Genomic DNA, 13,456 nt, shown 5'->3' on the forward strand with positions numbered 1-13,456 from the left:
AACACTGCCACCTCGGGGACAAGCTGCTCTGTGAGACAACCTTCAAGCAGAGGCTGGAGGACCTGCCAGACGCACTGGAGCAGGGAGTCCCAACAGGGCGGGTGGGAAGCAGGACCAGGCGACCTACCTCCAAGGGTCCCTCCAGTCCACGTCTCTGATTTCCTGCTCCCTCACAAAGGGGCCAGTCTCTTCCCACCTACTATCCAGAGAGAGTTTGAAAGATAAAGGGTGGCACACGGATGGAGCTCCGACCGAAGTTAAGTGTGGGAAAGCTGGGCTTTCTCCCAACTGTGTGGGGTTACCTGGAATTAGAAGGTCTTTTTTTTTCTAAGTGGGAGCACCCCTTCTCTAGGGCAGGATGAGAAAAACTTTTGCTTTAATAGGAAGTTAACATGAAAGGGTTCAGAGAATTTCTCTTTTGCCTAACAGAGCCTGGATACATTTTGGATCATCTCTTTACACGAGGAGACAATTGGTTCCTGACCCTCTGGCCGTGGTCGACCCCTTTTATCAAAGTGCATGGCTGTTGAGACTATTAGCCGGGCACAGAAAGCCAGAATTCTCAAGAAGTACGATGTCATGCAAAAGTTGAGCTTTAGAATCAGGTTGACGTGAGTTCAAATCCCGACCCTCCCTCGTAGGGAGACCTTAGGCAAGTCAGTTCACCCCTCCGAGTTGGTCTTCTCGTATATAAATGGAGAATAATATCACTTTCCTCACTGGAGTGGTTTGTGGATAACTGTTAATGTATCTAAGAGAAATTGCACACATATAAGTGCTCAATAAATAGTACCTTCTATTATTTTTATTGCTAGTACTAGTGAAGAGCAAAACGTCTTCTTTCATTTAAAACAAAGGAGTTGTTAGAAATGGGCTACAAACCAGGGGATGGGGGGGATAAATTGTGACACTGGGATTGACATATACACACTACTGTATATAAAATAGATAACTAATAAGAGCCTGCTGTGTAGCACAGGGACCTCTACTCAATACTCTGTAATGGCCTGTATGGGAAAAGAATCTAAAAAAAAAAAAGAGTGCCTATATGTATAACTGATTCACTTTGCTGTACACCTGAAACTAACACAACATTGTAAATCTACTACACTCCAATAAAACTGTTCTCAAAAAATGGGTTACAAGCAAATCGACCAAATGACAGGAGGAGGCCTTCTCCCATCTCCTGGGAAGAAGTAAGTTGTAAATAGGACTAACTTGGACACAGGGAGATGAAGGATGGAGGCACGGCGTGGAGAACACTGAGATGTGGCTGGTGGTGTTGACGTGAACTTCAAGCATCCAGATAAGAAAGTCAGTCTCTTTCCTGAGAGAGAAACGGGCAGGGTTTGGGTAGCACTTCTTTCCCAGGAACAGGGTGGCTTTGGCTGCTGAGCCTGGGCCATTCAGCCACTGGCCTGCAGCTCTGCCACAGGAGGGGCAACGTGAAGGGGCAGGAACGGGGGCCGCCATCCTCAGGCAGTCGAACGCCCATTTAAATCCTCAGCCCAACTCAGGTGTAGTGGGGAGCCCTTGACTATTCAAGTGCCGAAGAGAGCACCAGAGGGGGATTAGGGATCACACCTGCGGCCCTCAGAGGCTGCTCCCTGGCCGCACCTGTGCAGACGCACCCGTCTAGAGATGGCCCTTCACAGCTTTCACAGGCTCCAGCCAGGCGCCTCATCCTGACGCCCCTCCCCAGCCCCCAGGCCCCGGAGGAAGAGCTCCCCAGTGAACCTGAGCCTCACAGCAGGGGAGAGGTGTAGACAGGAAACAGATACAGAGAAAGCCGAGGAGTGACGCTGCCAGGGTCACAAATTAGCCAAGGAAGGCTCTCAAACCCAGATCCCTGACCCCATCTAGCGCGTTCTCATAAACCTCGCTGCCTCGGCAACGAGCAGGCTGCTGGCCCAGACAACAGTTCCATTAGCCGGGCTGAGGGGTCCCTGCCGGAGAGTGAAACCCACCTCCCGGGCTTGGTTAGTTACGCATCAGGATCCCCCCACCCCCAGGCCCCCTCCAGGGCTGGTGCATCTCATACCCTTCAGCTTCTCTCACCCCCTGACCTTTGTCCAGGGCTTTGGTTTCTGAAACCCGCTTCTGGAGCCCGAGGCACCCGTCCAGAACTCCGACAACCACTGGGGAGGAGACCCCACCTCCAGAATTTACCCCCAGCATCAGAATCCCAGCTGTTCTTCATTTCACTCCTAACGGTCTGATGCGCCTCGTTCCCCAGCTCTCAGCTGTGAGCGGTTGTTCTCCAAGTTTGCAGCGTGAGTCTCTGAGTCAGGACTCTGGATTCAATAGAACAATAGGAAACCAAGCCCCGCTTCTCATGGCTCCCTCTGGCGGTGAAGAGAAAATCCCAAGGATGGATCCTCAAACAGGAAGCCTCCTTTTCTTCCTCTTAAGCCCGTGAGCGCCCAGTACTCTAGTTTCCTATTCTCCCGTTTTCGAAGCCATCTTCAGTTTATGAGTTTGGAGTTATTAAGAAGAGATACCGGGCTTCCCTGCCGGCGCAGTGGTTCAGAATCCGCCTGCCAGTGCAGGGGACACGGGTTCGAGCCCTGGTCCGGGAAGATCCCACATGCCACGGAGCAACTAAGCCCGTGCACTACAGCTACTGAGCCTGCACTCCAGAACCCGCGAGCCACAACTACTGAGCCCGCGAGCCACAACTACTGAGCCCACGAGCCACAACTACTGAAGCCCGCGCGCCTAGAGCCCGTGCTCCGCAACGAGAGAAGCCACTGCAATGAGAAGTGCACCGCAACGAAGAGCAGCCCCTGCTCGACACAACTAGAGAAAGCCTGCATGCAGCAACCAAGACCCAATGCACCCAAAAATAAACTAAAAAAAAAAAAGACCCAATGCAGCCATAAATAAATAAATAAATAAATAAAAAGAAGAGATACTAAATCCCCAGCTGTAGGAGATAAATGAGAGGCGAGAGCGGCTGCGTGTACAGTGAACTGAAGAAAAAGGCAGCCTCTCTCCAAAGAATAGGGCAAAACTGCGTTTGAATGCTCTCCTGCTACATTGATGGTAAGGAGTTTTCTTTCCAAAAAGATAGGACCCGGTATTCAAGGTGAGGGGGAAACGGAACAGACACAGGGACCCACCTCAACTCCAGGCCTAAATTTATCTGCGGGTTAAATAAGTGATGGGCCTTTTCACTTCTAAACCGCTCGCTTCCTTTTAAAGTTAGCTCCTGTGCAGCTGCGGGCAAGGGCTGGGGGAGAAGCAGGTCACTCCCAGCCGGAGGACGCCAGCCTCGTCCTCGACCAGCCAGGCCTTCTGGAGCGGGGCTGGACTGGCATGGAGAAAGGGGCCAGAGACATGGCCAAGAGATGAGAAGCCAAAGACATAAAGCCTGCTCCCTCAACTGGCCGTGAGGTAACATCACGCGGGCCTCACTCCTAGATGTTCTCATGTAATTGGTCTGGGCTGGGCTGGGGACACGGCATCAGTCTGGCTTAAATTCTCCTCGGGTGATTCTAAGGTGCGGCCCTGATTGTTACACTGGGCCCGAAGACCTTCAACGTAGGTGTTAACACTTTACACGTCCTCGTTGTAGTTAAGCTGCGCGAGGCCATGAAAACTGTCTACAGAGAATGTTAATAAATGGTGGTCAAACCTACTGCACCTTCTGGGAAATCTGGAACACTAGGGAAGGTTTGAACAAAGGCCTAGGGGTCTTCTGGGAGAAGCAGGGGAGTCTGTACGTCTCAGGATTAGGGCTCTTGAGCAGAGAGATGAAGGGCGCCCCACCTTTCAGAAGGCTGGGACGTCAGTGGGCAGGTGAAAGACTCAAAGGGCATTTCAGAGCCCCCTGTGCCACAACATCATCGGTTCATGAATGGAAGGGAGGGATGGCCAACACAGCCTAGTGTCATTCACATGCCCTCCAGGAAACTCGCCCAGGTTCCTCAGCCGAGCACCTGAAGAGCTGTGAGGACTGGAGTTACTACAGCTCCTACAGCATCACGGCCAAGGGCTAGGCTCTGAGTCAGATGACCTACGATTGCATCGTGGTTCCATTACTTGCTGGCTTTGTGTCCTTGGACAAATTACTGACCCTCTCTGTACCTCATTTCCCCCTATAAGGTTGTAATGAGGATGAAATGAGTGAGTGCACTTAAAGCTTGGGGTATACGTTCGGGAGAGAATTTCTGCAGCTGAAGCAGGGGCCCAGCACTGTTGTCAGAGAGAGGAGGCCCTTGGTGGAGCGGGGCTCCAGCAGGGCACAGGGCACGCTGGGCGGCTGCGGTGCAATGGCATTATCTTGTTGAACTGCAAATACCTGGAAAGGCATGATTAGCCCAACTCATGCATGAGAAAATGAGGCTGAGCCAGAGGAAGTGGTTTGCCCGAAGGTCTCACGGTCTTCACACCTAGGCCATCTGACACCAAAGGCTCACTCCCTACTCTGCTCACTCTGGCGTCCACTGTCCAGGCAAGGAAGGCTACGAAATCTGAGCGTGAGTGAGTGAGGGCCCGAGCATCCCTTTCTTACGCTTTGTTTTCAAAGAGAAAGGTCTGGGGCAAATTTTTTACAATAAGAAAGACGACATATTCCTTCTTTAACATGATGGTGAGCATCTAAATACCAACAGAACATTCTAAAGCCCAACTCAGCCTTCTAGGGCATTTAGGCAATTGACGTGAATCTGAAAGTATTCCCTTTATTTCTTTGCTTGTTTTCCCAATAGAAAGTGTTCAAATCTTGGAAATTTGGTTTCTGATAAGCAAGGACGTGAGTCAGATCAGAGCAACAGAGGTTATACGAGGGAATCCCTTCCTCATGAGCATTTCGGGGTGGGTGGCTTGGGTGTGGAGACCCACACTCACTGCTGGCCTGGCGCCCTCTGGGCCTCATTTATAGATTCATATAGTCGGGATGCAATGCTGATGTCTAAGGCCTCTAATTCTGCAATTAGAAAAAAAACATCTCTGGATGGATTCCACTGAAATGGACTATGTTATCTCAGAATACTGCTTACTTTGTTTACAATCAGTTGAAATGATGGAAGTCGGCTGTAAGGTTAGGGAAAACCAAAGTTGCCAGTAGGCATGCTTCCTGGCTGGATTAATGCCATCTGTACAGCTGGCAGCACCACAGTTCTAGGAAGACCTTTGTGACCTCGGGGGTCAGTCTGGACAGATGTTATCTAATTTGGGAGAATTACACTGAGCCTTTTCCTCAGAAGCATTCCAGAAGCTTGTACAAGCCATTCCCAAATTCCAGGTGCTGCTGAAGGTTCAGGCAAGGAACTCAATCCTGGAATAGACAACTAGTCAGAAGTCAGCGGAGTGAGCTTTTATGCCAGTCAATCTTCCTCCAAAGATGACAAAACCCTTTTCCTGTCAGAAGACTCTAGCTACACCCATAGGAGCAGAAATGAAATGAAGCCAGTGATGACAGAGATGGTGAAGATGATGGTGGTGATGGTGGTGGTGATGGTGATGATGATGATGGTGATGATGATGATGGTGATGACGGTGATGATGATGATGTTAATGATGATGATGATGGTGATGATGATGGTGATGATGGTGTTGATGATGTTAATGATGATGATGATGGTGATGATGATGGTGATGATGATGGTGATGATGGTGTTGATGATGATGATGGTGATGATGGTGATGATGGTGATGGTGATGATGGTGATGATGATGATGGTGATGATGGTGATGGTGATGGTGATGATGTTAATGATGATGATGATGATGATGATGGTGATGATGGTGATGACGATGGTGATGATGAGGGTGATGATGTTAATGATGATGATGATGATGGGATGATGGTGATGGTGATGACGATGATGATGATGATAATGGTGATGATGGTGATGACGATGGTGATGATGACAGGTGAAGTGAGGTGAAGCGAACTTACTCTTACAGAGAGGGTGGACCCAACCAGGTATGTGTGTGGCATTGGTGGGAGTGTGGGGAGGAAAGGTGGAGACTAGGCTGTCCCAATATGCCACACGTCAACAACGCTCAGTGAGCCACGTAACACTCAGTCCAATGGCTCTGACAGAGCAATATGGAAATTGACCAGAGGCAGCCTTTCCACATTACTTAAATGAATTAAAAATTATTCATTGTAGTAAAGGATTGTCCTAGACGACATTATCTATCTAGACTAAACATTCTTATGAATACACGGCCACCTTCTCTCTCTCTCTCTCTCTCTCTCCCTCTCTCCAAATATTTCTTTGGGGTCGTGGTAAAGACCAGTGTGCATCAGACAGATCCTCCGATGGTCCTTTAGTCACGGAGTTTGCTCCCTGCCAACTGCTGCCTAGGGGTAGTTGCTGTGGGTTGAACCTGGTGTGAGGCTTTCACGAGAGCTAAGCCCAGGACTTCCAGCCGAGAACCTTCACCTTCAAGCACACACTTCTGCAGTGGAAGCAAGTGCCAGTGAGTTGTGCACCGGGGTCCTTATGGTCCTGCGCAGGGAATTCCCTTTCTGTGCTGGTTTTCCCAAGGGTGTTGCTAACCACGCCCCTGTTATGATTGGCTGTGTGTTAGTCAGTGACCCCCCCCCCGACAGCCAATCCTGGCTGGCTCTGTCAGCCCCCCCCAGTTACAGAGGTTCTACAGACACGCAAACCCGTCAGCCTTCTACGGAGATGCTGATAGCTTTGGAGGCCCCGATCAGTAGGCAGCCATCGTGTGCTGGTATTGATCGCCCACCTGTGGCCTTCAAACCACAACTCATCTACATGAGTGAAGCGGGGGAAGAGGTAACACTTCCTGGGCCCCTGCGAAGTACCTGACAGAGCCTCACATGACACACAACCACCTGTGAGATAAATAACACAACCCTCATTTTCTACAGGACAGACTAAGGCTCTGAGAGGGAGTACTTTGCCCAAAGTCGCATAACTAACCTGAGACGTGACTCCAGGTCCATCCTTCCTCCGTCCAGGACGTGCTCCAGCCACTGGCCATTCCACACGCTCTCCCCTTCCACCACCACCACAGCCAACGCCCTGAACTGAAGTTTTAGACACTGTATTAATTGTATTCTATAAGAGATGGTTTAAAAAAAAAAAAAATAAATAAATAAGTAAGAAGAGTCCAGTCTCTCTTAGTAGGACAGTATGTTAACCAGTCGCTATAAGAAAGAAAACAAAGTAAAAAAAAAAAAGTGGCAGCTTGCTCATCATTTATATACAGCTTTATTTGCAATTCGCTGAAACCACTGAGAACAACTGACAGGTACACATGTTGCCTCTGGAAACAGCTGAGCCTGGTGACGGCGGTGGCCACGGGCGGGCGTGCTCACACCCAGTGCTGCGCCGCACCCAGGGCTGTGCTGAAGGTCCTCAGGGCCCGATGGGTGCCCCGCGCGGCCAGGAGGAGTGACCCGGCTTCGGCCTCGTGGCCAGCTGCCCGCAGATGTCTGGCGAGATCCTCTGCATCCCAGCGCCCTTGCTGGGGGCTGGCCAAGAGGTGCTCGACGATACGTGGGTAGAAGGGAGTGGAGACACACTTCACCAAGAGCTTGGCGTCCAGGAGCAGGGAGAGAAGTTCTCGGTCGCAGTTTGAATCATTCACCTGCAAGAGGTAAGACAGGCAGGCGTGAGGGGCGGGCGTTGCTGACTCCCCACCAGCAGACACAGACACATCCCCGCTGCTGTGCTGGGCGCTGCCCTTCTGCCTTTGTCATCAGAAACCCCTTTACCCTGGCTAACAGCGCCTGTTCCGAGAAGCACACACAGGGCACGAGCGTCTCTGGCGTCACACACACAGGATGGCAGACCCGGTCTCCTTTTCACGTAAGACATGGCCACGTACCAAGACGCCCTGGGATCACAGTGGCAGCTCCCACATCGAGTGTCAGAATCTGTGCTAAATGCCGGACATGTGCTCCTTCACCGAGTCCTCTCGGTCTACCCTGTGAGGCCAGCACTTTAACCTCCTGACTTCACATTTTAGGAAACTGATGGCTAAGAATTTCGCTTAACATCGTGGTCGGTAAACTGTGGAGCCAGAATCTGAATTAGGTCAGTATGACTTCAAAGCTCGAGCTTGTTAACAACCACATTTACCATTTCATTCGTGCCTCACCACGGCCCATATTCTTTAACCTCAAACCTCTCCTTTATGTAGATCCCTGTGAGAAAAATTCTTTCCGGAACAAGAAAACCCTTCTTCTACTCCACTGAGAAAGTACACCCATCCCCCCCACTGTTGTAAATACGGTAGCCGACAGGAGGTGTTCAGAAGTTGTTCTTGCTTAAGCCTCTAGAAAGCTCAGCACCAAACTCACCTTTTTAGAACAAGTTTTCTGTGCTCTATCAGTGGCATATTTTCTGTACTTTCTCCCTGGTCTTATCTTCTTGGCCTAGGCATGGTTTTCCATGGCTTTGACACTTAGCTTATATTTTTTTGTTTTATTATTGTCCATATTTTCATAAGGAAGCAAGTCAACACGAATCACAGACCAGAATTCAGAGCTTCTCCTTTACGTTGGGGTGTCACAAAACAGCTTCACGACAGCTGCTTCTTCGTGTCGCTGTGCACTTTTAATAGTTTGGGGTGTAGTAACCACAGAAATAATGTGGCATTTCAAAGCCAATTATCTCATGTTTGGACCAACTCTATTACGTAACTGTACACGGCGTGAGTGTTCTGTGACAAAGAGGAAAGGCTACTAGAGACAAGAAGGTCAAGGCCGTCGACTGGCCGTGAGGATTAAAACAAAAGAAGTTCTGAGAGTAAAAGTTACTGCCCATAACCAGACGGTGCCTATCTTTCCTACCAACCAGTGATCCTTCAAACCCCCACAAAGATGTCAGCTCCAGTGCTGTCTTCTTGGTGACATTTCCCCTAGATCTCCTGGCCAAGCTGACCCCCCTCACCCCACACTCCAGGACGCTGTACACAGGCCTCTCCGCGCTGTATTATGGTGCTTGGTCCGGCTGCCTTTCTACCACCCTGGGAGCTTCTTGAGGGCACGGGGGGGCTGCAGCCCTTTCATTTCAGCATCCAGTTTAATTCGCACTCGTTAAATGGCTGAATGAACCTACCTCACTGAAACCTGTCACATTTTTGTAAAGTGCACACGTACGCGATTGAACAAGATTCTAGACTCAGAACTGGAGTCTTGCAAACTCTGGGCGTCTTTTCTTCAGCCTCTCATTCCATCAACCGTTTCATTCCGCTCATCCACCTCTGACTCAGGAAGACACTGACGTTGAATTCAATTTCACACTTTTTGTTTGTTTTCGTTTTTACAGGTGGTGACAAAAGCAACTGGTACAAGACCAGTTTTTCTGCTGCTGAAAGTGGCAGAAGAGCTTTCCATCCTCCCCACTGGGGCGGCTGCTTAAGAAGGTTCTGCATGTCTTCCTTCCCTCCTTTCTCTTTTGCTCCAGAGTAGGAACCAGGACCTGAACTCCATCACGGTGCCTGCCACTTCCTGAGAGGCCCTCACGTGCCACTGAGGCACCTTCTCTGTAAGCCTTAAAACATCCCTTTAAGACCGTTCTGATCTCATTTGACAGACGCATAAACCGAGGCTCAGCGAGCTCAGAGCCACGTGTCGAGCATCATAAGGCTGCTGCCGCCCAGGAGCCCTCAGCTCTGACTAGGGCGTGCGTTTACTGTTTGTTCCCCCCCGACCCAGACTACGAGCTCCTCCAGAGCACAGATGGTGTGTCCTCTGTTCACCCTGCAGCCCCAGGCCCAGAAGAGCGTGGGCCTCATGGGAGGAGCCCAGCAAGATCTGTGGAATGAACACGTGAAGAATGAGTAACTCCAAAGCTCGCGTCCTTTCACGGTACACCGCAGCCTCGACACACGCTCGTGTGAGCGCGCGCGCACACACACACGCACGAGTGGCGGCTGAGTTACTGTGCGTGTTGTTAGTTTGGTTCACTGTTAAAAATAAAAAATCCTTCCACCTAACCCTCCAGGAGAGAACAGTGTGCCAGGATGCTACCGGCAAATGTTTGATAAAATACGTGGATAAAAGCCTCAGCATCCAAACACCGCAGTGTGGTACTTTCTTCGCTGCCCTGAGTAAGTCTTCAAGGCTAAGACACCTTTATTCTTCTTCCTGTTGACTCACGACCCCTCCCTCCGGGGGCCTGAAAGGCTCCCAGAAAGGGAATGATGGATTTTTCAGGGGTTCTGTGAGTGCTGCCCTCTGGTCCCCTCTTCTGTTTGCTTCTCTCCAGCGCAATGACATCCTGAAAGTTGGCTTCCCGTGGGATGTGCCTTTCGGATAACTGCCCGTGTCCTAAGGCAGGGTGGGTGCCCACCCTCCAAAAGCTCTCCGTCTACTATCCCGGCTGAGGAAGCCTAAGGCTGTACTCACGGAAGTGAACTCCGACGTCTCCCCTGTGGTCCTGGCCCGCTCAGAGGTTCCCTAGAGAGTGGCGGAGGCAGGGACCGCGGACCTCCACTGAGCCTGGGCCATGGCCAGGGGAGGGCATGGGGTAATTCTGCTTTAGTTCCTCATAAGCAAATGCTGGGGAAACGCAGGGCGGACTCTGTTTCCTTTCTCTGGCCTTCTACCTGATTCTGGCTCTTTGCAAGATGTACAGGATGCCCAGAGTATACTGTATAATTGTATGTGCGAGGAAAACACTGCGTACTTATTCTGTACATATTTGGGACAGCACAGAGAATGAAAGAATACAGAAAGTAAGAGAAGGCCTTTCTAAGGACCCAGTGCAACAACTGCGTTTTAATGAAGAGGAGCCTGAGAGTCAGAGAAGGAGAGGATTGCCCAGGGTTGCCCGAGGTCACAGGCAGCCAGAACGGCTCCTCCGCACACACCAAGCCGCCTGCCTCAGGGGCACCAAGGCCAGCCTGGGTCCTCCTAAGCGCAGCAGAGCTCCTGGCGTCATCGCGACATCGTGGAGCTGCTACGTTACTTTGTCAAGCCTCAGCTTGTCTTCGTTTTTCTTGTTTTTGACAAAATCCTAACTTAAGCCACTAATCATCTGGTACTACCTACCACAGAAGCCTACAACTGTCTTACCAGTTAGAACTACTCATTCTAACCCACTTGATTTTTCTTTGTGAAATAAAAAGAAAAAAAATGGAAATAGTTTTAAAATAGGAAGAAGTCTGTATCAGGATCACCACAAGAAAATTATTTTATCCTCCTTTTCTCTCTAGTAATTATCTATATGCAAATATATTTCCACAATCAATCCTGTGACACTTGTACCTACTTTTCTCATACGTTGAGAATTTTTAAAAACTATTTTCACACAGTTTTCATTCCTAAAAAGGTTAATGGGGCTTCCCTGGTGGCGCAGTGGTTGAGAGTCCACCTGCCGATGCAGGGGACACGGGTTCGTGCCCTGGTCCGGGAGGATCCCACATGCCGCGGAGCGGCTGGGCCCGTGAGCCATGGCCGCTGAGCCTGCGCGTGGAGCCTGTGCTCCGCAACGGGAGAGGCCACAGCAGTGAGAGGCCCGTGTACCGCAAAAAAAAAAAAAAAAAGTTTAATGGCGAAGTAGTCTATTGAACAAGTTTTTTAACTTCCCTTGCTATAAATAGCTGTTTATAATCATTTGATATTACTGAAACACTACAAGTGAATGGTTTTTACATATATCCTTTCTTTATTTGAATTATCTCCTTAAAATAAATTATTAGGAGAGGTATAACTGGGGTCTTAGGGGATGACATGTATTCCCCCAAATTCATATATTGAAGTCTTACCCCCCAGTACATGAGAATGTGACTGTATTTGGAGACAGGGCCTTTAAAGAGGTAAATAAGGTTTAATGAGTCACTTGGGTGAATCCTAATCCAGTTTCATTGGTGTCTTTATAAGAAGAGAAGATGACACACACATAAACCCAAAGGCAACCACATGCGGACACAGGGGGAAAGCAACCATCTACAAGTCACGGAGAGAGGTCTCAGAAGAAATCAATCCCGCTGACACCTCGATCTTGGACTCCGGGCCTCCAAGATTGCAAGAAAACAGATTTCTAGTGTGTGAGTTGCCCAGTCTGTGGTACTTCCTTATGGCAGCCTGAGCAGACCAGTACACGGGGCAAAGCATTGGCTGAGGCTGTGAGAGCAGTGCAGTCACACAGTGACGTGGACCGTCCAGCTCACAGTGGTGCTGTCAGGGGAGGAGTGTGTCAGTTCCACTGCAAACTTCTCAGCTTTGGATGTTATTGTTTTGAAAAGAAACTCATTTTGCTAATTTAGGAGATATGCATAGGTACCTCAAAGATGATTTTAATTTGTTTATTTGCAAGAATGAATTTTTTCCATATATTTCCTGTCATTTTTATTTTTTCTTGTGGGAAGGATCAAATCCTTTGCTCATTAACTGGAGTTTCAACATCATTTTAGACATGTGAAGGAGTTCTTTGTATAACTTAAACATTAAATTTGATTTTAGTTATTGATATAATGGACATTCTAATCTGTTGTTGGCAATTCTGTTTTGGTTATTTGTTGTCCTGTAGAAGTTTTACATTTTTATATCATAGGAAAGGATCTGTTCCTTTATGATCCTTTTCCTATTGCTTTAAAGCTTGGAAGCTATACTGGCTTGAAGGATCTGATATGTATGCGTGTATGTGTATGTTTGTGTGGGTGTGTGTATATGTACATATACATATATACAATTTTCTGATTTTAAAAATATCTTAACTTTTTAATTGGTCGGGAATCACTTTGGTGTATGGTCTGGGGAAAATCAACATCCCTGACGTCAGCTGGATTGGTGCTTTTTTTTTTTTTAATATCTTTATTGGAGTATAACTGCTTTACAATGGTGTGTTAGTTTCTGCTTTATAACAAAGTGAATCAGGTATACATATACATATGTTCCCATATCTCTTCCCTCTTGCGTCTCCCTCCCTCCCACCCTCCCTATCCCACCCCTCTAGGTGGTCACAACGCACGAAGCTGATCTCCCTGTGCTATGTGGCTGCTTCCCACTAGCTATCGATTTTACCTTTGGTAGTGTATACTTGTCCATGCCACTCTCTCACTTTGTCACAGCTTACCCTTCCCCCTCCCCATATCCTCAAGTCCATTCTCTAGTAGGTCTGTGTCTTTATTCCTGTCTTACCCCTAGGTTCTTCATGACATTTTATTTTTTTCTTAAATTCCATATATATGTTAGCATATGGTATTTGTCTTTCTCTTTCTGACTTACTTCACTCTGTATGACAGACTCTAGGTCCATCCACCTCATTACAAATAGCTCAATTTCGTTTCTTTTTATGGCTAATATTCCATTGTATACATGTGCCACATCTTCTTTATCCATTCATCCAATGATGGACACTTAGGTTGTTTCCATCTCCTGGCTATTGTAAATAGAGCTGCAATGAACATTTTGGTACATGACTCCTTTTGCACTATGGTTTTCTCAGGGTATATGCCCAGTAGTGGGATTGCTGGGTCATATGGTAGTTCTATTTGTAGTTTTTTAAGGAACCTC

General features: G+C 48.6%; 1 protein-coding gene across 2 annotated transcripts in view; it reads right to left on the reverse strand.

The window, feature by feature from the left end:
- Window positions 1–7,199: 7,199 nt before the first annotated feature.
- Window positions 7,200–13,456, reverse strand: part of NBAS (NBAS subunit of NRZ tethering complex) — a 341,832-nt gene continuing 335,575 nt past the window's right edge. For both annotated transcript variants that reach the window (XM_082672572.1, XM_082672571.1), the window contains one exon: window positions 7,200–7,578. In XM_082672572.1, coding sequence (XP_082528698.1) covers window positions 7,303–7,578 — 276 coding nt within the window. In that variant the 3' untranslated portion in view covers window positions 7,200–7,302. The remainder of the gene's footprint in view (window positions 7,579–13,456) is intronic.

The sequence above is a fragment of the Grampus griseus genome, assembly GCF_964374135.1.
Source record: "Grampus griseus genome assembly, chromosome: 15".
Lineage (NCBI taxonomy): Eukaryota > Metazoa > Chordata > Mammalia > Artiodactyla > Delphinidae > Grampus > Grampus griseus.